We start from the raw sequence: 23,362 nt of genomic DNA, 5'->3' as shown, positions 1-23,362 counted from the left end.
GGACGTTGATAGTTTTTTCTAAAAAAAAAAAAAAAAAAAACAAACAAAAAATTAAAACCAACAATTTTAATTTGTTCCATTAATTTGGTATCATGTTTTATGCGCTGTCCCTCAGCACTATTTTATACGCCTAAAATTAATAAAAATCAAAGTGAAGTTAATCTAAATTAAACGTTGATCAAAAGAGCAGGAAGGATCCTCCCTCCCTCCCTCCTTCCGCTCTCCGTCCTTGTGACATGCGCAGTCTCCGCCCTTCTGCTTCCTCTTTTCTGCGGCAGTGAGCGGCAGACACCATGAAGGCGTCCGGCACAGTACGTAAAACCTTCAATTTAACCATCTCAGCCGGTCACCCACGGCCACAACCGGCCGATATCGGGACATAAAACCATATTCTTCCGATTTGGACGTTAATGTTCCAGAGAAGTGTGCGTTAAAGTGATGATTTAAGGCGTTTTCGGCCCGATGGTTTCCGCGGCTCCAACATGGCGGCCGCGGTACCATGTGGACGGCCGGACAGCAGCCAGAGAACTGCTGTCCAACAGATTGGACCGTTCTGGTGTAGTTCTGCTGTCCATCAGATTAATCACCGAAATGATCGATAATCTGGGAAACGGCCGCTCCTTAAAGCGACTCGTTGGACATGTGGCTAACGTTAGCCGCTAATGTGGCTGAAGTGTGGAGTTTTATTTCAGCGGATTATAGTTCATCTTTAGAAAGATGAACTCTTAAAATGACATTTGGAGCTTCTAAAAACAAAGTGTTTACATGTTCCCGGCTGTTGACATGATCAGGTTTTTGCTGCTGTTTGACCCTGAATCTACAGTTCTGTGTGCACGTTATACTTCACACAGATTATAAACTAACCTAAAATAATAACTAAATATGCTGCAGAAATATTTACACATTTCATTTAGAATCACTGTAAAGTAAAACATAGAAACCTTTCAGAGACTTGATCAGACTCTTGAAAAAGAATCATTATTGTAATTATTTAAAATGTTTGTTTGACCAAGTTAAAGCTGAACTTTTCCTGCAGCAACAGAAAAACACAAGTTAGTGTCATATTGATTTTTGTTTGTGGTTCATCAGCCCCAAATAAGTCAGAAAAGTAAAGTTTCTGAATTTGTCTCTAAATACATGCACTGACTCTGCCGCTTTTAACAGTTGTTTCTGTTCATGTCACCACATGTGCACCCAAACCCAAAGGTCCCATCTTGTCTGTGAGGGGACTTTGTCTGGTGTGCAGACAAAAACCAGATCCTTGTCGCCTTTCTCTGCTGCTGCAGTGCCTTTGAAAGTGAATTCAAGGATCGACACTGACTGTGAACACCTCGTGTTCACTTCACTAACACTGTTTTCTTCTGCACACAGCTTCGGGAGTACAAAGTCATTGGGCGTCTGCTGCCCTCTCCGAAGAATCCTGCCCCCCCCCTATACCGGATGAGGATCTTTGCCCCCAACCATGTTGTGGCCAAGTCCCGTTTCTGGTACTTTGTCTCCCAGCTGAGGAAGATGAAGAAGGCTTCTGGAGAGACAGTCTACTGTGGCCTGGTAGGCATCTGCACCTCAGCTTCACTGCTTTTAAGTTACAGCTGCTTTCTCCTTCGAGCTCTGTTGTCAGCCGGCAGGTTTGAGGGGGATGCTGTTGTGTGAAGCAGCTGGAGGTGAAAAGAGGAGGGAAGAGGTCAGACACTGAGCTCAAACTGCAGCTGATCAGTCTTTATTGATCATCTATTACTAAACTAATCATTTATCAATGAAATGTTAAAGGAAAGTTAAAAAAAAACAAAAAAACAAAGATGTTCAGTTATCACACAAGCTTGAGGAACCGGTTTATGTTTGATTTTTAATTACTCATCTAATATAATAATTATAATGAACCTTCAGAGTCCAGTTTGAGGTCCAAACAGATTCTGCAAGTCTGGTTTCTGTAACCTGATGGTTTCTTCTTCTCTGATCTGGTCCAGGTCCACGAGAAGACCCCTTTGAAGGTGAAGAACTTTGGTATCTGGCTGCGTTACGACTCTCGCAGCGGCACCCACAACATGTACAGAGAGTATAGAGACCTGACCACCTCTGGAGCCGTCACCCAGTGCTGTGAGTACACACAGACAGAACACGCAGCATTGTTTTGGATCTGATTTGGGATCCATAATCAATACATCAGAATACAGATCCATTTGTAATATGACTGACTGACTGGCTGGTTCGTTGTGATGTTATTCAGATTTAGTTTTCAGATTAATGATTCAACTTTTATTAATTTCCGTCATTAAAAACTTGCTGGTTTTACTTCCATAGTAGAATCATTTGATGCTGATCAATAGATATCAGTCTGTAATATTGATGATGATGAGATTTGGTTAGAAACTGCAGAGAGATGAAGCAACATCTGCTTGAACTTCATCTCCTGCTTTTTGACTTCAGACTCATCTGATTCAGTCTGACCAGTTCAGAATGTTTCCTCCTCCTCCACAGAAAAGTTCCTCTCATGTGTTTGGATCGTTTCTGTCTTTATCTGATCAGGAGTTCTGCTCATTAATGATGAAAAATCAGCTCTTTATTCTGCCAACACAAACTCCTAAACATTCAGGACTGATCTAGAGACTCTCTGATTGGCTGTGACCCATTCTAGACTAACTCCATTCATCAGTATTTTGACTGCAGTCAGCCAAAAACACCTCAACCAGATTCCCGATCTGCGCTTTTCTTAAACCTGATCCTCTAAATCCTCTGTCTTCCAGATCGTGATATGGGAGCTCGCCATCGTGCTCGCGCCCACTCCATCCAGATTATGAAGGTGCAGGTCATCGCTGCCAACAAGTGTCGCAGACCAGCCATCAAGCAGTTCCACGTGAGTCTCCACCCACATGTCACATTTCTTAGCGTGTGGCGGGCCTCTCTCTGGACTGCTGCCATGTTTGTCAGATCCAGTTTAAAAACCCGCCAGAGAAAAAGCCAGATTCCTCTTCCAGATTTCCAGCTTCTGTCTGCAAACCTGGCGGTTCTGAAACTGGCAACATGAAGAATATCTGGATTTACTGTCAGTTTAAAACAGTCTTTAAAAACTGAAGGTTGCTCGTCTCCCTCTTCTTTCAGGACTCCAAGATCAAGTTCCCGCTGCCTCACAGAGTCCTGCGTCGCCAGCACAAGCCCCGCTTCACCACCAAGAGACCAAACACCTTCTACTAAAGCAGTTTTTCACTTTGTGCGGGAAATAATAAAACTTCTAATAGAAGATGTTTTATCTGTGTGGTTTTTCCATCGACGCTGAATTAGTTCCAGAATGCACCTTCACACTGACAAGTGAAGGCAAATAAACTATTAAGTTCTGATCGGCTCAGCGTTTCTGCATTAGTTTTTTAGTGCATTAATCAGGTTTGACAGGCTGCTGCTCTCCTTCTGTCCACATGGTGACGCTGTTGTCTAAGGCATGAAGTTCAGCAGACCAGCTTTAAAAGCAGTAATCAGTAGTTTGACCTGAAGATTTCAAACGGCAGCGTCTCTAATGTTTAATCAGATGAACTTCCAACAGACGGTTTCTGTTGAGTCTTTTAACTTCCCACGATGCTGAAATATAAAACATTTTGAGAGTTTCCGAACTTTATTAGTGAAAAGAACATGAAGTCAAAGAGGATTAAATGAAGTTCAGGTCCAGCCTGAGCAGCAGAGAAAGCAGCAGTGAAGGACCAGAAGGTCTCAGAGCTCCATCTGAAGCCTCATGACTCACAGCTGGATCGGAGACCAACGTGAAGACTTCAGGCCTCGTGTTAAAGGATCTCGATGTCATGATTCAACACAGCTTCAAACTCCAGCAGCACAAGAACACAGAACTTTATTGTTCACCGTCGTCCTGACTTCTGTTTACTGCAATTGTTGCCGGAGCGTTGACCTTTTCTCGCTCTTTCCAGAAGTTTCAGAAGTGGAAGTTCTGCCATCATGACGCAGAACAGCAGTTACAGCCGTCACTCAGTGTTCAGGCAGAAAAGACCCAATTTTATGGATCCATCCTCTGAAAAGACCAACTGCTGCTTCTTCTGCATCATCCGTCCTCTCAGGTTCCTCCCAGACCAGATGGGATCTGTGAGTTCTGGACTGAAGGAGCAGTGTGTCTCCAGTGATCTTCTGTAGGATGTCCAAAGACAAAAGCAGCTTCTTCTGCTAAATCATGAGACACCACCGAAAAAGAACATCCTCTCACTCTGACAAAGATTTCTGAGCACCATAGAGGACATTCAGGGTCAAGACACGTCATCTGTGTCCCCCTGGGCCCTCCTGGGGTCCCGGTCCAGGCCCGGTCCAGTTGCTCTGGTGGTTTTCTAACTGAGGATGTAGTTGTGTTTAAAATAAAGCATAAGATGGAACAAAGTGGGATTAAGGGTGGAGAGTAACCGACTGGAGCTGGACGTGGTGTTTTACCTGCAGAGTTCAAAGCTCATTCAATAATATGATGTTTGGCTCATCATGTGGCGGCGTTAACTGGGCGTGTGTGGAGGAGACGGAGCGGTGGGTGGCAGCAGAGAAAGACCTCACTCAGTGATGGAAAACATTCTTTTCAATGAGTCACAGTCATAAACATGTAAAATCATTACAGATACATGAAAAAAAGTCAGAGTCTGCGCTGACTTCACCCTGAAGAATGTGGAACTCACTCCAAACCAAACAGCACAAAAATGGGACTCAAACTGGTGATTCTGATGGTTAATTAAATTCTAATATACAGCCGCATGTTTATGAGCCGGATCCAACTATTAGAGCTCGCTTAGCAGCAACATTTTCCATTATTTGTGAGCTGCTCCTTACAGAGCACTTCTGACAGGAAACAGGTTATAGTCTCAGAAATCAATCCCATACAAAGACGCTCAGTATATACGGCCACTTTTTATTGTGGGAATTAAAAGGCTGTTTAGAAATACGTTGAAACATTCTCAGAGTTTGGAGCTCTCCAACTCCACCGAGACTTAACTTAGTGTTTCCCAGTGGAGCTCATTGTGAAGGTAATCTGGACAAGAACTGCAGCCATTAAATATAACTGGCTGTTCTTTATTTCTGCCCCACATTGATGTTTGAATGCTGCAGAGATGAAATAGTTTTCATGAAGTGCAGGCCTGCTAACGGCGCTAACAGCACTCAGAAATTAACAGGGACCAGTCAAACACGATGGAGGGACAATGGACACGTCCTGATGTGGGTGAATAAATCTGTCCCCGCCCCCATAACTGGGGGACATCAGGAGACACACAATTTTCTCATCGTCTTGGAGTGAAGTTCTTCCAGAAACAGACGCTCCATCCACGCTCCAGCCAGATTCATTCAAAGAATCTTCAGCATTTCAGCAAAGCTGTTTCCTGACAGCTGCTCCGACTGTAATTATATGATACTGAGGGTCCACCCAACAAAGTATTTGGAGCTTGTCCTTAATTATCAGTTCTGTTGGTGTTCAATAATCTCTGCGACACTCCGAGTGCAGTTCTGCATTCTCCTGATTTCCCCTGCAGAGAAAAACAGAAGCAGCATTCTTCAGACGAACAGCCAGCTCAGCTATCGGCAGCGCGGCCGAATCCACAACCTGCTGACTCAGATTCTCACCCTGACTGTGGGCCTGTTTTCTGCAGCAGCAGAACCAGGACTGAACCCAGACCACGTCTATGTTCTGCTGGAGAGGAATGTGCTAAAAGCTCCGTCCTCACCAGCCAAACACTTTCCTTCGCATTAATGTTTCACAGAACCTCCCACGAATCTTCGGACCTGCCGGAGCCAAGATGACATGGAATCACGAAGATCAACAAAGAGCTAACAGCTTTTACAGAAGAACAGACCAGATCCACCAAGACCTGGGAACACACACAGGTCTGTTCAAAGTCCTCCCTGACACCCAGGACACGATTCATGACATCACTTTGGGTGTGAACGGCGACGCCTGGTGGCCAAAGCCTGGTCCTGCAGGTCAAAACTGACCTCTGACCTCTGACCCTGTGGCCCAGTGGCTCTCCTTCCTCGGACCACGTTTGGTCGGTATGACCCCCTCGAGACCAGATGGGTTCTTAAAGTCTCTCTAATGCTCTCGCCTGCTGCCCACCAGGTGATCAGCGTGAATCCCCTCACCTGGGAGCTAACGGGGACAACATCCTGAGCCAGATAGGACCTCATGAGCCTGATTGAGTTCTGGCTTCAGACTGACGTGGCTCTGGTTTCTTCTTTCTGCTGACAGTTAATCAGACTGTGACTGATTGAACGTCTTCACTGAATCTGCTGCCAAATGTTTTTTATTAAAGCTCCATGTTGTTGTTGTTCTGATCAGATTCAATGAAAGCGGAGCTCGTTGGTCGATGATGAAAGCTGAATGTTCTCGACCTGAAGGCTCCTGCAGCTCTGCGGACAGTTTTATTTGTGTGGAAGTTCAGATGAGCTCATAAAGTGGCGTTTGAAGCGACTCCAGGTTCGTCGGTCTTCGGGCCTCTGAACTGTCAGACGCGACGCTGCTGGTTGGTTTGATGCTAACTGGACTCCTCCTCCGTCCTGAACCGGTCCAGACAGCTCTCAGCTGAGATCTCCCTCTGATGAAAACTCTGTCAGCTCCCATCGACGCCACAACAACAAACAAACGGACTCACCGAGCAGTTTCATTCGCCCACACGACGTTCGCTGAAAACTGGAGGGAGGACTTTGAACTTTCTGCCTGTTGTATCTGTTACAGTCCAGTTCCCAGACTTGGAGCAATGACAAGCTCTGGAGGTGGAAAGAGGAGAAAAATCCTCTCGTGGCGCCAGAATGGTGGAGAATCAGGAAGATGAGGAAAGCTGGGACGAACAAGAAGGCAGATTGAACCTCTGCAGAGACAGATCAGGGACAGGACACACCAAACTGCAGCTGACGTCCTCAGAGGTTTGACTGGTTCACCCTCCGGAGACGCCGCCATGATCTGGGTCATTCAGTTGACAGCAGCTCTGTCTTTTTTCTCTTTGTGGAAAACGAGCGCTCCAAACTTTGCTTCCAAAACGCACTAATTGAATAATTCAGCCCAATTATCTGAACAAACACACAATTCCTCGTATGTTAATGGGATTAACGAGGTCCACTTAACTGTCTGTTGATGTTGTGTCTTTAAACCAACATCCCGTCCTGTAACGAGCTCTCATTGATTAGCTCCATGCAGCAGACGCTAACAGAGGAGGACACGTCCAGCTGAAGTCCGTCCAATATCAACTGTCAGACCAGAACAACACTGAGGTTTCCAGGCCACCAACGAAGAAGAAGTTTCAGACTGAGAGTCCGGAGCTGATTCATTAACAGCCTTTATTACAGACGGACCAGCTCAACCTGATCTGGATCCAGACATCGGCCCTTCTCTAAACCTGGACCTGGACCTGGGTCCAGCTCAGACCCCCAGAGCTCCAGTGTGGACATGGACAGAGTAAACAAAGTCTTACCTGAAGAAGCTCAGGTCTCATTCTAAGGTTTCATCATTTTTGCTGGTCTCGTGTTTAAGTGTCTTTTTACTGATCCTGCTGGTTTCTGCTGGGCCTCAGAGCCAAGATGAGGATCCTCAGGTGGAAACCAGTCTGTTCCAACCAGGAACCTTCAGCTCCTGAGCCACACGCCTCTCTGCTTCCTTAAACCGGCTCTTTTCCTGGACTGTGTGTGGCCTTCAGGTCTGACTGTTTATTTCCACGTCCACCTGGACTGAAAACCTTCACGGACACACAAAGCTCCTTCAGTTGGAATACCTGCAGCAGATCCTCCCTCTTCCTGTCACTGGATGTGTTTTACAGGATCACGATGGATGGCTTGTTTCCTGCTGCCAAGATGCTCATCGCTCACCCTGACTAAACGAACCCAGGAGGACCAGGATCAGCTACAGCATAAATCTGTGAGCTGCTTCATGATGACCGAGACGATCTGAGAGTCTGAAATCAGTCAGAGCATCTGGACTCTGTTCATCATTTGAGGATAAGTGAACAATAAGTGAACAAATAAAATCTGAAATCTTTTTTCTCCTCGCTCTCAGAATCTGTGTAACCTCCAGAGATGTCTGAAGTAAAAGTAGAAAAGTGCAGGATCTGGTTTCAGGGAGCCCAAGGTGCTGACGACGAGCAGCGAGGGCCGTCCAGAGTCCACATTCTAAAAAGATGTATTCCAAAGATTGAAAACATATTTTTTACATTTGTGATTATCAGAAATTTATTTAAAATAAACTGAAAGACTAGACATCATGAAGATCCTGCTCCTCAGAGGATGAACCTGGCACCCCACCCTGGGTCAACAGCTGGCAACTCAGTCCGGTTCCTGAGTTGATCCTCGTTTGATCCTGGACTCTGAGTCTGGGAGTCTGAGCCGCTCCCTGTTAAATCAAAACAAGGAAGAGGAGCTGTCAGCGCCCGGGCGGATCCTCTGCAGAGGACTGTGAGGGATTTCACAGATAACAGAGTCCACTGGAGCAGTTTGGGGGGGTAGTTTCTGTGTCAACGCAGATCAGCTGATCAGGACAAATTTACCCCAGACAGTCCAGGTCCGATGAGCACTCATCAGCTTCCAGGTGTGAGTCATAAAGGTCCGCCCTTTTATGACTCACCTGTTTCCATTTCATTAAAGCTGGAGAAGAGAGGGCGTGGCCCCGCTGACTGAATCAGCTGGTGATGAATCGACTGGATCTGACCTCATCTGTGACCTTTGACCTCTGATTGTCTGTACGTGCCTCTCTCTGTGTTTCTGTCTGGGTGTGTGATCCCAGCTGTCATCGCTATGACAACAAGCCGCTCTGAAGACGAGTATAAATAGACCTTATCTCACAATCAGCCAATCAGATTAGAGTGTTTACCATGATGTCATAGAGCTGGATGTCTAAACATCCTGTGGACTTCATCCGCTAACCAACACACCTACACAACTTGTTCCACGAGTCAGGTGTGACGTGGTCGCCCATGGTTGCCAGGTGAACGTGGACAGGTGGCTGCAGGTCGTGATGTCACACTGAAACATGGAGGCGTTTGTGTGTTCAGTTCAGACGGACCGGTCCATGATGATCATTGTGACCGCAGGGCTGTTATGGGGGCTTTCCCAGACATCTGCTGAGAACAACACCGCTGACTGTCCGTGGAGGAAGAGCTGCATCTGAGCACGAGGTCCACCTGAGGGGCGACACCTCCAGGGGGGCTTTTCCAGCCCCCTTTCACTCTGACAGATGCTGACCTCCGACCCCTGCAGTCTAAAAATAAACCTGACAGGCCGCAGGTCCAGGTCCAGGTTCTGGATCACTGTAGACTGTAGACTGACTGCTTGAAGGACTGAATGTAGACTGACTGACTGTAGACTGACTGACTGTAGACTGACTGAAGGACTGACTGTAGACTGACTGTAGACTGACTGAAGGACTGACTGACTGAAGGACTGACTGACTGAAGGACTGACTGACTGTAGACCGACTGAAGGACTGACTGACTGTAGACTGACTGAAGGACTGACTGTAGACTGACTGTAGACTGACTGAAGGACTGACTGACTGAAGGACTGACTGTAGACTGACTGAAGGACTGACTGTAGACTGACTGACTGAAGGACTGACTGACTGTAGACTGACTGACTGAAGGACTGACTGTAGACTGACTGTAGACTGACTGACTGAAGGACTGACTGTAGACCGACTGAAGGACTGACTGACTGTAGACTGACTGACTGAAGGACTGACTGTAGACCGACTGAAGGACTGACTGTAGACTGACTGAAGGACTGACTGACTGTAGACTGACTGAAGGACTGACTGTAGACCGACTGAAGGACTGACTGTAGACTGACTGAAGGACTGACTGAAGGACTGACTGAAGGACTGACTGACTGTAGACTGACTGAAGGACTGACTGTAGACCGACTGAAGGACTGACTGTAGACTGACTGACTGACTCCCAGTGAATCTGTTCCTCACTTCCTGTCATGAGTTCCTCTGAGCAGCAACATGTAAAATAACAGTAGAAGAAGACAGTTCAGGGTCTTCATATGTTGGAGACATCCTCCAACACCAACCTGGTCCAGTCTGAGCCCAGACCTGAATCCAGCAGAGATGCACTGATGAGCTGAAGGTTCCTGGTTGGTTTCCACCTGAGGATCCTCGTCTTGGCTCTGAGGCCCAGCAGAAACCAGCAGGATCAGTAAAAAGTGCCCTGTCATAAGGGGGTAACGGGGTAAAGTGGCTCCCAATTAGCTGGATGAAGAAAAGCCGAGCGGCCTCTTACCTCCATGTTACAGGAAATAAAAGCAGAGAGGACGAAGCACAAAAGAGCGTCTGTAACAGGAAACTGAGCCTCCGCCGGCCAATAAAAACACTTTGCCTCACGTCCAAATCAGAAACACATGCAGGTAAAGTGAAGCACAAAGAGCTGTAATCATCAGGAGGTTCCTGTCTGCTGATTGGAGGAGGAGGGGGGGGGGCTGTGAATTCCGGTCTGTATAAACTAATCCATCGTCATGGTTTTATTGTTAAAACCTTTAATTCGTGCTTCAGTGTATAAATTATTTTCCAACACATTTTATGGTTCACGTCTGTCTGTAGCAGATTTTATTGCTCGTGGTGAATTAAAGATTAATGTCACAGCAATGATGTGTAGACAGGAAATATAATCCAGAGGTTTATTCCACTGAAAATCTTTCATTCAGACAAAATAAATCACCTTCTTGAGGCCCAAAAAGCCAACAGTTTGCAAGACGTTCTTATTTTAATTACAAATTTTGGTGTTTTTTTATTTTTTAAGTTTCACAATTAATGCTTTTACTTTGAAAGTTGTCTTTGCTGCCCCCTTGTGGTCGGATGGATAAGCTTCTGTTTCCCTAAAACCCTCCAACATGTGGTGTCTTAGGTTCAGGTCCAGACCTGGTTCTGGGTCAGTGTGGCGCTGATTTCATGTCAAGCTAAATTTAGCTGCTTGTTGATTAATGAGCTCGTTTCAGGGACTTCCTGTCTAAAAATACTCGTCCAGATGGAGTCAGATTTGAGCTGTAGCTCAGGGAGGGAGACCAGTTTGTTGGTGGTTTCACTGAGCCCGGGTCAGTCCTGGTCCCAGTGGTTTCTTTGGACCCTCACTCTGTGGAGTGAGCTGAGGAGGAGGGGGGGGGCTGATGGGAAAACCAACAGCGGCGTCTCGCTCCGGGTCAGAATGAAAGAGGTGACAGTTCATCAGCAGAGTCTGAGATGTGTCACCTCACACTCACTTACTGACTTCAGTGACAGAGCAGACTCTGCTGGTCCTGGTCTGGTCCTGGCCCTGATCCTGATCCTGATCCTGATCCTGATCCTGATCCTGATCCTGATCCTTGTCCTGATCCTGGTCCTGATCCTGGTCCTGATCCTGATCTTGGTCCTGGTCCTGATCCTGGTCCTGATCCTGATCCTGATCCTGGTCCTGTCCTGATCCTGGTCCTGATCCTGGTCCTGATCCTGATCCTGATCCTGATCCTTGTCCTGATCCTGGTCCTGATCTTGGTCCTGATCCTGATCCTGATCCTTGTCCTGATCCTGATCCTGATCCTTGTCCTGGTCCCGATCCTGGTCCTGGTCCTGATCCTGGTCCTGATCTTGGTCCTGGTCCTGATCCTTGTCCTGGTCCTGGTCCTAGTCCTGGTCCTGGCCCTGATCCTGATCCTGATCCTGATCCTTGTCCTGTTCCTGTTCCTGGTCCTGGTCCTGTTCCTGGTCCTGATCTTGGTCCTGGTCCTGATCCTTGTCCTGGTCCTGGTCCTAGTCCTGGTCCTGGCCCTGATCCTGATCCTGATCCTGATCCTTGTCCTGGTCCCGATCCTGGTCCTGGTCCTGATCCTGGTCCTGATCTTGGTCCTGGTCCTGATCCTTGTCCTGGTCCTGGTCCTAGTCCTGGTCCTGGCCCTGATCCTGATCCTGATCCTGATCCTTGTCCTGTTCCTGATCCTGGTCCTGTTCCTTGTCCTGATCCTGATCCTTGTCCTGTTCCTGGTCCTGGTCCTGATCCTGATCCTTGTCCTGTTCCTGGTCCTGGTCCTGGTCCTGATCCTTGTCCTGTTCCTGATCCTGATCCTTGTCCTGTTCCTTGTCCTGATCCTGGTCCTGGTCCTGGTCCTGATCTTGGTCCTGGTCCTGGAGAGCAGAGGACGGCTCCGAGCTGTCTGACAGTGGGGGGTTCAGGAAAACTCTGGATTCAGGAGTGGACATTTGGGAGGCTCTAGACCAGGATCCAGACCAGGATCCAGACCAGAATCCTCTTTCACAATGAAGTCCAGTCTGATCTGATCTTTAGCTTAGCTTTAGCCTAGCTCCATCAATCCGGACCAACCTGAGCAGGTGCAGGAACTGAGCTGTCAATAAAACCCATCTGGACCTTCAATGGGCCGGAGAATGTTATGGCTGACGGGACAGGCGTGACAGATCCTGGTCCCAGTTTATTATTTATGTAGAATTCTTCTGGTTTACAGCGGTTATCCAGAAAATGAGGAAACTTTTATTTATTTTTTCCTGTTTTCAGAGCTTCTATCAGTGATCACAGACAGTGGAACTGTGGAACTTAACTTAAGAACTTAAAAATAAATAAATAAAAACACAAAGATCTCTGATCTTCCTGTTCTGCTTGTGTATTTGTGATAACTGATTTGTGAACGACGTTCAGGAACTGGAGCTGAAGTTGAATAAAAACGCGAAGAGGTCCAGCTTGTACGGTTGACGTGCCGTCATGAAACCTGAGCTCTGAATTTGAGCAGTACAGAGTAATAAAGTGGGGCATTAATTCCCCCCCAGTCCGTTCTTCTTCTCTGGCCCTGCAGCCGATGGTTTTTCCAGTGTTAATGGCGGCCAGCAGCACCTTTGATCCTGCTCATCTGCGCGTGTCTCAGTCTGCCCACACTTTCCCCTGCAGCCTCCAACCGGCCGCCTCAAACGGCTCCAGGGAGAGCGAGCGCACTGACTGAACCCAGATGAGGTGGAGGACTCTTCCTCCTCCTCCTGCAGCTCTCAGCCCAAATGCTTTTATCAGCTGCTAAATGGGATTCCTGGGCTCAGCCAGATGACCTAATATATAGCGTGCTGCTGAGCTGCTGGGAGATGATGGGGAGACTCTGTTTACAGGACGGCTGCTCAGATGAAAAACGCAGTGTGAGATTTTATTGGTCCTGCTGGACAAATTGTCTTTTCCATTGGCTGCAGCTGGAGTTAAATTCATCATGAGATCATCTTAATCTGAAAGTTACCTCCTAAGACTTCCTGTTTGTGAGCTAATAAAGGTGTGGCATTCCACCTGGACTCTGGTATGAAGAGCCGTATTGTGTTGAAGTCTATGGGAAAAGCTGATTTATCAGCTCCATAAATGTTCTCCTGATGAGTTTATGGTCTGGTCAGAGCTTCCATGACTGGAACAGAAGCAGCAGCGAGTCGTCTCAAATTCACATTTATCATATTTTGGAATCATTTTATTGAGCTGAAGTTTGTGGCTGCAGCAGCCAATCACAGCCTCGCAGACAAGGTCAGGCCAACGTGCAGCCCACAAGCAGACAGCTGGCCGTTTCAGTCGGAGGTCAAATAAACAAAAACAACTGATGTGCTGCCGGACCGTCAGAACCAGATTATCAAACTCAGGACCAGGACCAGAGTCGGGACTGCTTCGGTCTAAGGGTTTACTGGACCGGACCAGTACTCGGGACCAGAGGCTGGACCAGGAGGCTCCTAAGGAAGGTCAAGGTGTGTGTCCGTGTGTGTGTGTCGACCGCCATTGTGTTGTTTTGTTGTTGTTGTGACTTTAATCTGGCTCTTTATGGATGAAGTAAGTGATCATCTTCATCTACAACATCTCTGTAGCTGTAGATGCTGCAGACGTTGCAGCCTGTCTGGTTGTGTGTCTGCTGCTGAGGGTTTCAGGTGATGATGGTTGATCAGCGTGTCAGATTATTTCTAAAACTTTGTCGCTGTTAAACTGTAGGTCAGACATTTTGTCACCAAGTTCCACGTTAGATGAATGAATCTGTTGAAAACACGAATAAAGTTAAATCAGAAGTGAATCGGACGTCTGCTCGTTCAGTGTTTCCTTCGGTTCAGGACGGACTGAGAGTTGGCAGAAAGCTCTATTTATAACAGAGATTTTAGTGTGAGCTGCTTTTCTGGTTCGTTTTATTCTCAGGAAGTGACCATGTGTCCTGAGGCGGCTAACGTCCGTGCAGCAGAGCAGATAACTCCACAGTTTTAACATCCCGTGATGGAGCTGAACATCTATTTCCTGGAACGATGACCAGATAGTTGAGTTCATTTTTAACGATGAATCAGAGAATTGGGTCATGATTAATTCGTTATCTGTTATGTAATTAGTGGCTAATTGGAGTCCAGCTCTCTGCTTATGTAACTCCAATAAAGATATCAGCGTCAGGTCGGATGGCTGTTTGTGACGTTCGACCGTGAAGCAACAAAAGAATAAAAATAACATCACGACGGGCATTTAGCCTTTTGGAATGAATTTGTCGGGATAAGTTGTGTGTGGTTTGTCAGGCAGATGTTGTCGTCTTTTTTTAAAAACAGCAGCGTAGCAGACGTAACGGTTTGTGTTTTTGCAGGTTTTACTTGACCAATTGTTGAGTGAAAATCTTCAACGTCTCATTTCCTGAGCGGTGCGGGTTCTCTTTCCACCTTAAGTGGCGTTTCTGAGAGGTCGTCATGTTCCACCAATCAGACATGACAGCCACGAAGAGTCCGCAATGAAAAGAGCAGTGTTTGGTGGCTGCACCTCCTCCTGTCAGCCCGCTGACATTTACAGAGAACCAGAGTTCCACCACAAAACAAACCATTTGGATTTGATTTGGGTTCAGCAGCCCAGTAAATCTGTAGGAAAGGAAGGAAACATGGAGGGACCGACAGGGTCACTGCCGGGATGAATAGGAATATTTGACCGACCCGCTTTAATTGAAAACACACACTGTCATCAGGGGTAAAAAAAAAACTGCCCCCAGCTCTGCTTTTACAACCCCAGAAGGTTTTAAGAGCTTCGGGCAGGCCAGGTGACATCATGTGGAGGAGTCAGGCCTCAGGTGGGGGAGGGGCTGGTCAGAGGTCAGAGGCATGATGGGAAAGGCCTCAGATTTCTTTCTGCTCTTCCTCCTTAAACTGGAGAATCAGCTCGTTCTGACAAACCTCCATTTTTCATGAGTCCCACTGACTTTATTGGATAAACTAAATTAAATTTAGAGTCTCTGGATCAGTCATGTATGTTTCTGAGTTCATTGTGCTGACAGAATAAAGACAGTCAGATATTTAGAGCATTAGAGGCTTTGGAGCAGATTTTTCATCGTTACCCCCCCAAATCTTCAGATGGACAAGGAGAGGTTTGATATTTGAGTATTTCTAAAAGCAGACGTTGAAGCTGATTTGGTTTTAATGAGCAGAAGAACTGACTGTTTCTAAAGTTAACTCAAAGACAGATTTGTTTCTGTCTTTGTGAACTCCAGCTGAAGCACCGTGATGTGAATTAAAGTCACTCCTCAAGGCGCTGACACGTCCAACCAGGAAGTGAAGCTCTGAAGACAGACCCCCCCGTCCTGGTCCTCGACTGTGACCTCCTGTGTTGACATGTGGCCATGACACTTTGTCTGTATAGTCATTTGAGCCCAAACCAAAGTGTTTATTCCTGATGGCTGTAAACAGGGTGGACTTACCAGATTTAACGAGGTCAGCTGGCGAAGATCATGTGACCTGGTCCAACCATCGACAGGATTCTGATGTGACAGACTTGGTGATGAAAGCTGACGTGTTGACCTCCACCTAAACCCATCAGCTGGAGGTCCGACCAGAACGCAGCACATTCCCACAGCAGCTCTGGCAGCTACTGTCAACAGGTCGAGGGATTGGAGGTAAATCCCGCTCTCTTTGTTGTAGTGCTGGTATGCGCTGACATCTGGATCAGCACACCCATGTGGAAGAGGCTGGGTGGGACGGACCGGGTCACCGCTCGACTCCCACGGGTCTTTGGACCAATAACAGGCTGCAGGCTGAGCGGCCACAGGTGCACCGAGTCCTGCAGCAAGGCCTCCAACAACAAACAGCCCAATGAGACGGGATTCCACCTGATCACCTTCAGTCCGGTCCCAGCAGACCTTCCCTGTGAACCAGGAGAGTCCTGGTCCTGGTCCTGCTCCTCAGTCCTTCTTGGTCCAGGTTTGTTGTGGCTGAATCTGCTGTGAAACCTGATACAGTCATTTGGGGCGGAGTGATGAATCTTTTTCTTTAGCTGTTGACAGTCTGGACCAGTTCACCCAGTTTGTGTGATGCCGGCTGATGAAGCTGGTTAGTTTTTGCGTCTTCAAACCTTTTGCATGCTGTGTTGGCGTTTCAGCAGTTTCCCTGTGTGTTCCTGGGAGCGTGTATGTTTATGTACGGGGGCGGTGGTTTCTGGGCTGATCTGTCCGATCTGTGATACACTGACTTACTGTCCTCAGGAGGGAACTCCAGGCCCCGATCGGCCGGCTTTAGGGCTTAGCTCCTCTAATGTGCTCCAGACCAGAGGACACAAAACGCTCCATCAGCAGATCCAGGTCCTGGCTGTTCTCCAGGTCCTCGACTCGCTCCAGCTCAGGTTATTTACTCAGGAGTCGGATCGTTGGGAGCAGCTGAGAGCAGCTTAGACCAGCAATCAGTTTGATTCCACTGAACTGTCTGATCGTTTGCTCCACTCAGTTCAGGAAAGCTGATCGATGATCCATTTGACTGGGGTCCTTCATTTATCTGCTGATTATAGAAGTGAAACGACGGATTATGAAACAAAAGGCCCCGCCCACTTCCAAAGGAGACTGAAAGAGGCGGCCATTTTGTGGTGGGAGTTGTTCTGTCCTGTCCTTGCTGTCCTCTGACCTTTCCACCGCAGAGCGCCTGTTTCCTGTTTGTGTTTTAATGCCCTTTTCTCTGGGAATAGGAGTGCAGGTGGGGCAGTGTGTTCCTTTTAATCACAGGGATGTATGCTGAATAACAGCCCCCCCGACTGCTGGTGACAAAAAATGATAAAGGGAAAAAAAAAAAACACCATTCCAGTGAATTAACGAAGAGCTGTGTAACACCAGAGTGTGGTCTGAGGAAATGTGCCCTTTTTATGTAACCACACTGTGATGCTAAGAGACTTCACTGAGGCCTGTATGTAGGGGGGTGACTCCTCACTGGGGGGGGTCATCAGTCCTGAAACCTCAGACTGAAGGTTCAGCTCTTCAACATCAACAGAAACTAGAAGCCTCATCTGACATTTAAACTCTTTATTGATTATTTATTCTCCAGTAAACCTTCACAGGAAGGAGCTGAAATGGAAAATATGGAAAATATTCATATTTCATTTCATCTCTGTAAATTTCATTATAGATGAATTCATCTCTGTTCTTTGGAAGCAGCTCTCAACCTGTTCGATCTTTGACCTGAACTCTACCAACACCTTATCTGACCGACTCACCTGGCTGTGCTCGAGGTGCAGTCAGCGGATCATCACCTCTGAGCCAAACCTGAGGAAGAGGAGGCCTGTGTTTCAGTCAGTAAGCTGGCTGCTCATTTATGCAAATCCGAGAAGCTGACAGGCATTCCTGAGCATCGAATACCCCGAGAGACGACGGGGAGACGACGGGGAGACGACGGAGAGGGACCGGCCGCTGTGTACGCTGAATAATAACTGCTGCATATTTACAGTGTGAGGGTAGAGTCTGGGACTGTGGAGGCACAGACACACAGCGGTTTTGGGTAGAAAATGATTTTACATCGCTGGTTAACCACAGCATGAACACTGCACATGTATAATTTACCCAGAACAAACACAACTGAGTTTTACAGCGTGTGTTTCTGACGGGAAAGTAACCGCCGGGTGAATTAGTGGAGGCAGCGCGACCCAGCGTGACGGATGATGGCGGTCTCAAAGTGCCAGCAGAGCTGCAGGTCTGCAGTAATGAGCTGACGACCTGTAGGGAGGCCTGCGGGTCACCGGTTCACTGTTGGGGGTCAGAACCTGCAAAATATACGAGGTGAAAACACGTTTTAATTTTGAACAGAGTTGAAAAAGGAAGATGTTGGACATTTGTTCAGGCTTTCATTCGTCATTCTTCTTCACCTGATTCAGTCAGTCTGGCACAGACCTGCACAAACTAAGCTGCGGTACATTCAACATCCAGTGGCAGGAACTGAACATTAATGAGCTTCCTGGACTTCTGGAAATTTATGATGTCACAGCAACACAGTTACCACCAAGTCCAGTCCAGCTGATCTGGGTGAAGATCAAGCCCATCTCCACAAATGAAACGGTGGCTGATGATATTCAGGGTTGTTTCATTTTGACCTCTGAATGGGGACAGAAATCATCATTTACATTTCACATCATCCTCATGAGCTTTAAAGCTGCTGTGGTTAAACTGTTTCTTCTTCTTTTCAATCTACTGTCTGGACACGTCATGCCACTGAAACTGCACTTGTTCTGGATGATCCTCTGCGTTTTGCTTTTGATACCAGAGATCACTGAATTCTCCGACTGGAAAACCAATTTTGCGTCCCTGACGATCCGAGGGCCAGAGTCTGCCCATCTGACAGGATACAGTGTGTTTCCTGCAATACATCAGAGTGGAGTCCCCCCAGGCTTTGTCCTTGGCCTTCTGCTTTTCTCTCTTTACATTTCACCTCTTGGACAAATTACACAGTCACAGTCACAGGCCAGAAACTCATCGGGAAAACATTTACTGAGCTGATAAATGAGGGGGGAGGAGGGACATTTTCCCATAGACTTCAACCCTAACCCTAACCCTGCCAGTGGGGTCGCCCCCTGATGGTTCATTTAACGAATATTTAACACCAAGAGTTAAATCATTTTAATGCTCGGGGACTATAAAAGCTTTGGTTGGTGGCCAGTTGGGAATTTTTGGGAGAATTAAGACTCAGCATTTCTAAAATCCCTGAACTGAAAATGAGGGACAACTCAGTGCTTGTTTGGTTTGTGTGAAACTCTCACATTTACATTTGGACGCGAGCCTTAATCCTTTAATGGCGTAATGCTGAACATATTGTAGTGGCACTGCAGAGCTGTCAGGCTGGACGTCTGCTCTCTAACTGGCATTTTCCCTCCCCAGCTCCTCGGTGACTCTGACAATTTGTTTATTAAAGTTTATCTTATTTTCCAGGTTTGTGGTTGCCAACGTGTTTGGGAAATAAGGGGTGATGTCAGAGGTTTGTGCCTCTCTGCTGTTTGAACGCAGCCAACTTGGCCGGCTCGCTGAGGATCTGCAGGTCCAACAGAAAGCCCAGAGGGCGGGGGCAGCCGCTCAGAGATGATCTGGGTGTGGACCGCGGGGTAACGTGTCCTTAACCTATCAGATTGATGAACACTTGGACCAGCTCACCTAAGAGCTGCTTTGTTTATTGGTTTTGGAGAACCACCCTGGAGTCCTTGAAGCGGTTCCAGGTGCTTCGATCGGTCTGACGGTGAAACAGAGCTGAGCTGAGAGCAGAGGAGCTTTAGCAGAAACTGATGACACAGCTCAGACTCTGCGAACGTTTAAAGGTGGAAGGTTTTTAAAGAGGAGAGAATTTGGTGTTCCCACATGTTCTCGTCCTGTATTTGTCTAAATGAAGGAGGAGATGAATGACCCCAGTGACTCCTGACTTCACCTGGACTTTTCCCTTCCACAAACACACTGAATTATTTACAAAAATAACACCAATCCACTTTGTATTTCTCCGAGTGGAAATATGTAAATGAGATCAGTCAGCAGCCAATCATGTCGGGGGCTGGAGGTGAAGGCGTGTCAGTCAGATGAACACACTGGAACATAAAGAGATTATTTCACCGTGAATGACAACAATGATTAACTTTAATTTAAAGCTGTTGACAGTTTGACTTAGCGCTAATCGTTCTTCGTAGGTGACGAGTCCTGGTTTTAACTCAACCAGGTTCACTCTGCTGTGTTTCAGCTCAACTGTCAAAACAAAGTTCCTGTTGTCAACAGGAAGTACAGTTTCCAGCCTAACAGTGCACGCTATGAAGAATATAATCGCAATAATGATAGCTGTCGGATGCCAATCGCCCTTTCAGTTGCTGCCTCTTGCAGAAAGACTAAATCACATTCAGGTTTTTGAACACAACAGGAACCAAAATAAGATCCAGAAATGTGGAAGGTTGGACGTGAACACAAACAGCGTTCCTTCGCTCTGCTGTAAACTCCCTCCACTAAGAATTCGGGGGTTTTCCCTCTTTTTTATATTTTTAAATGATTAATTATGAGCAGCACAAAAGGCAGAACGCTCTCCAAGCCGGCGGTCTGAGCGCCCGCATCAGTACCTCTTTTATTCAGACAGTGGCTCTTTATAGGAGAGCAACCAACAGAGCTCACATCAGCAGATACTGTTCCTCAATAAAGGAAATGTTTGCCTTGGCCTTGGTGGAAAAGGCTGACTCCCTCTTCCTCCTCTGACAACCTCCCAGGGAATGTCCAAGTTTACATGACACACGTAGAGATCTAGCTCCAAAAAAAAAAAGGAGGGAGTTTGTTCAAAAAAATCCGGAGACCTGCTTCATAAACCGGATACAGAGAAATGTTCCTCTGTGGAAGGAAAAGGAGGCTTCAAAGAGCGATTTATACGGGAGTATTATAAACTGTGGAGAAAATGACCACACGCAGCAGAGCGCTGACCCCAGAACTGCTGAACAAACAGTCAGCGCAGCGAGAAAGCAAAGAATTACTTAATTCTCCACTTAAAACATAAACCGTGAAATGGATTATTACACACAAAGAAGAGCTAAATTACACAGGTATCGGGTCACATCAGCTCCAACGTTCCCGTCTGATTACTTAGAGCTGCAGCCAGCTGACAATTTACACTCCGCTCTATATATTTACTCTGTATACGTTTCTCTGTAATGGTTCCCATGCAGTTTGGACTCAAAGAGACACTTGTGAAGGAATCAGGACGCCGCTGCCTCAAATTCCCAAAAAGTGTTGTTCAACATCACTTTGCGGCCTTATCTGAGATCTGGTTGTTGAACTCTGCAGCGGCTGAGGGCTGAGGGTAATTTACCAGAGAGGGAAAATATTGGCTGAAGGTTTTCTGCTATAATCCAATTTCATGTTCATGTGCTCTGAGGCCAAGCCTGAGTTTTCCCTCGGCTGTAGCTGCTCCACACTTTTCTCCTGCTCATTTAATGATACGTGATGGAGGTGAATAAATATATAAAGAAAAGGTGTTTTTATATCAAACCAAGGAAAAGGGGAATTAAAAATTTCATTTAACTTGATTATTACTGAATCTTCTTGATCATGCTTCAGCCTCACTGAAATTCAACATTTCCTATAGAAGAGCTTCATAATAAAAGCTTTCCTTTCGAACCGTTCTGATCCGTCCGACCCCAGGCTGAAGGGATCGCTCCTTGCCGACCTTTGCCCCGGCAGCATTGGCTCAGTTTGGTCAGAGCCGGCCGTCTTTCCCTGGCAGCAGCTTATCTCAGGAGAACTTCTGCTGAGGAAGCTCCAAGCACCTGCGGCTGGGTGTGACCTCCACCAAAGAAAGAAGGAGCTGCTTTCATGTTGACTGACAGCAAAACAAAAAATGAGTGCAGGGACATGAAATATACACGAAGACAGGCAGACGATGGCACGAGAAGAAAGATACAAAGAAAGCAACCAAGCTTCACCTGTGAGGAGAAGGTTCTGACTGTCTTCAGTCCACGTTTTTATTTGTGACAGAATAAAGACAATCATCGTTACTGAGCAGAACGGATCAGGTGCAGTGGGTCTGGTCCCGGTGCTGGAGTCAGTCTGAAGGCTTCGGCTCCGATGTTGCAGAGATTGTGAGAGCAGTTGTTGGCTGTGAGCCGCCGTGAGGCTGCAGCATCAATGTATTTACTGTTCTCCTGTGTCAGTTTGGAACGGCGAGGCCACCAGCAACTCGCCAATTTACTGACATCACCGGCTAAATAATACCACTTATGAGAATACAAGCCCCGCCCTGAAGCTGGAGCCGGCTTCCCTGAGCCGAATTTAGCTCTGAATCACTGCAGCCATTATGAAAACTTCTCAAAAGTGTATTCATGGCTCGCTCCCTCCAGCATCTTACAGCCTTTTTCCACAGACTCCTCGCTGCACTTCGCCCTGCTGAGTCCACACATCATCACCACACAGCGCCGAAGGACCGAAGGCCCATCAGGGGCAACTGAGGGGCAGCTAATCGGACTCTGACCCTGACCCTGATCCTGATCCTGACCCTGATCCTGATCCTGATCCTGATCCGGATCCTGACTCTGACCCTGATCCTGATCCTGATCCGGATCCTGACTCTGACCCTGATCCTGACCCTGATCCTGATCCGGATCCTGACCCTGATCCTGATCCGGATCCTGACCCTGATCCTGATCCTGATCTGGATCCTGATCCTGATCCTGACCCTGACCCTGACCCTGATCCTGATCCTGATCCGGATCCTGACCCTGATCCTGATCCGGATCCTGACCCGGATCCTGATCCGGATCCTGACCCGGATCCTGATCCTGAACCTGAACCTGACCCTGACCCTGACCCTGACCCAGATCCTGAACCTGAACCTGAACCTGACCCTGACCCTGATCCTGACCCTGATCCTGATCCGGATCCTGACCCTGACCCTGATCCTGAACCTGACCCTGACCCTGACCCTGACCCTGATCCTGACCCTGATCCTGACCCTGATCCCGAACCTGATCCTGATCCTGATCTGGATCCTGATCCTGATCCTGACCCTGACCCTGACCCTGATCCTGATCCTGAATCTGACCTTGATCCGGATCCTGATCCTGATCCTGACTCTGACCCTGATCCTGATCCGGATCCTGATCCTGATCCTGAACCTGACCCTGACCCTGATCCTGATCCTGCAGCTCCTGGTCAGCTGGTTTTGGGATCATTTTTTCCTCAACAGGAGAGTTTGACCTTTAACACTGAGTTAAATTCAGAAGGATCAGAGATCAGCAGACGTCACCTCGTCACGGTCGCTAACAGCCAATGGCCAGTGACATGAACAGGAAGTAGCGTTGACGAGTCTGACCCTTACCAAAATGACGTCGTCCTCTGAGAGTGGACCACACAGGACGAGCCGATCAGGAGCAGAGAAGAAGAATGTCGGACATCTTTCATCAGGTGTGTGTCTGTTTGTGTGTGTTTATTTCCCAGCGAGCTTCATTGAAACTTCAGTGAACCTGAACCAGACCAGTATTAGCTGTGACCCCTTTCGACCAGCTCCGGTTCTCCTCAGTCCACCTGTTGATCCAGACCCAGGTGTTCAGTTTCCGGGACCCAGAGTCCCAGGTCGTCTCGATGAGCCCAGACCATCTGGTGTCGGACTAAAGATTCTCCCCGTGTAGTCGGCCCAAACCTTGAAGCACAGAACCAGGAT

At 47.4% G+C, this 23,362-nt stretch overlaps 1 protein-coding gene and 1 non-coding gene across 2 annotated transcripts; both read left to right on the top strand.

Moving 5' to 3' along the window:
• Positions 1 to 228: 228 nt before the first annotated feature.
• Positions 229 to 3,240, top strand: rpl18a (ribosomal protein L18a). Its single transcript, XM_029495222.1, has 5 exons — positions 229 to 311; positions 1,372 to 1,551; positions 1,968 to 2,097; positions 2,745 to 2,854; positions 3,100 to 3,240. The coding sequence occupies exons 1-5, from the start codon at positions 294 to 296 to the stop codon at positions 3,190 to 3,192; spliced, it is 531 nt and encodes a 176-aa protein (XP_029351082.1). The 5' UTR covers positions 229 to 293; the 3' UTR covers positions 3,193 to 3,240.
• Positions 1,188 to 1,319, top strand: LOC115037245 (small nucleolar RNA SNORA68). The gene has a single exon (XR_003840455.1). It is a non-coding gene; the product is annotated as a small nucleolar RNA SNORA68 (small nucleolar RNA).
• Positions 3,241 to 23,362: the final 20,122 nt, after the last annotated feature.

Source organism: Echeneis naucrates, chromosome 23, assembly GCF_900963305.1.
Source record: "Echeneis naucrates chromosome 23, fEcheNa1.1, whole genome shotgun sequence".
In the NCBI taxonomy this organism is placed as follows: Eukaryota; Metazoa; Chordata; class Actinopteri; order Carangiformes; family Echeneidae; genus Echeneis; species Echeneis naucrates.
This window is presented reverse-complemented; position numbering and strand designations above follow the sequence as displayed.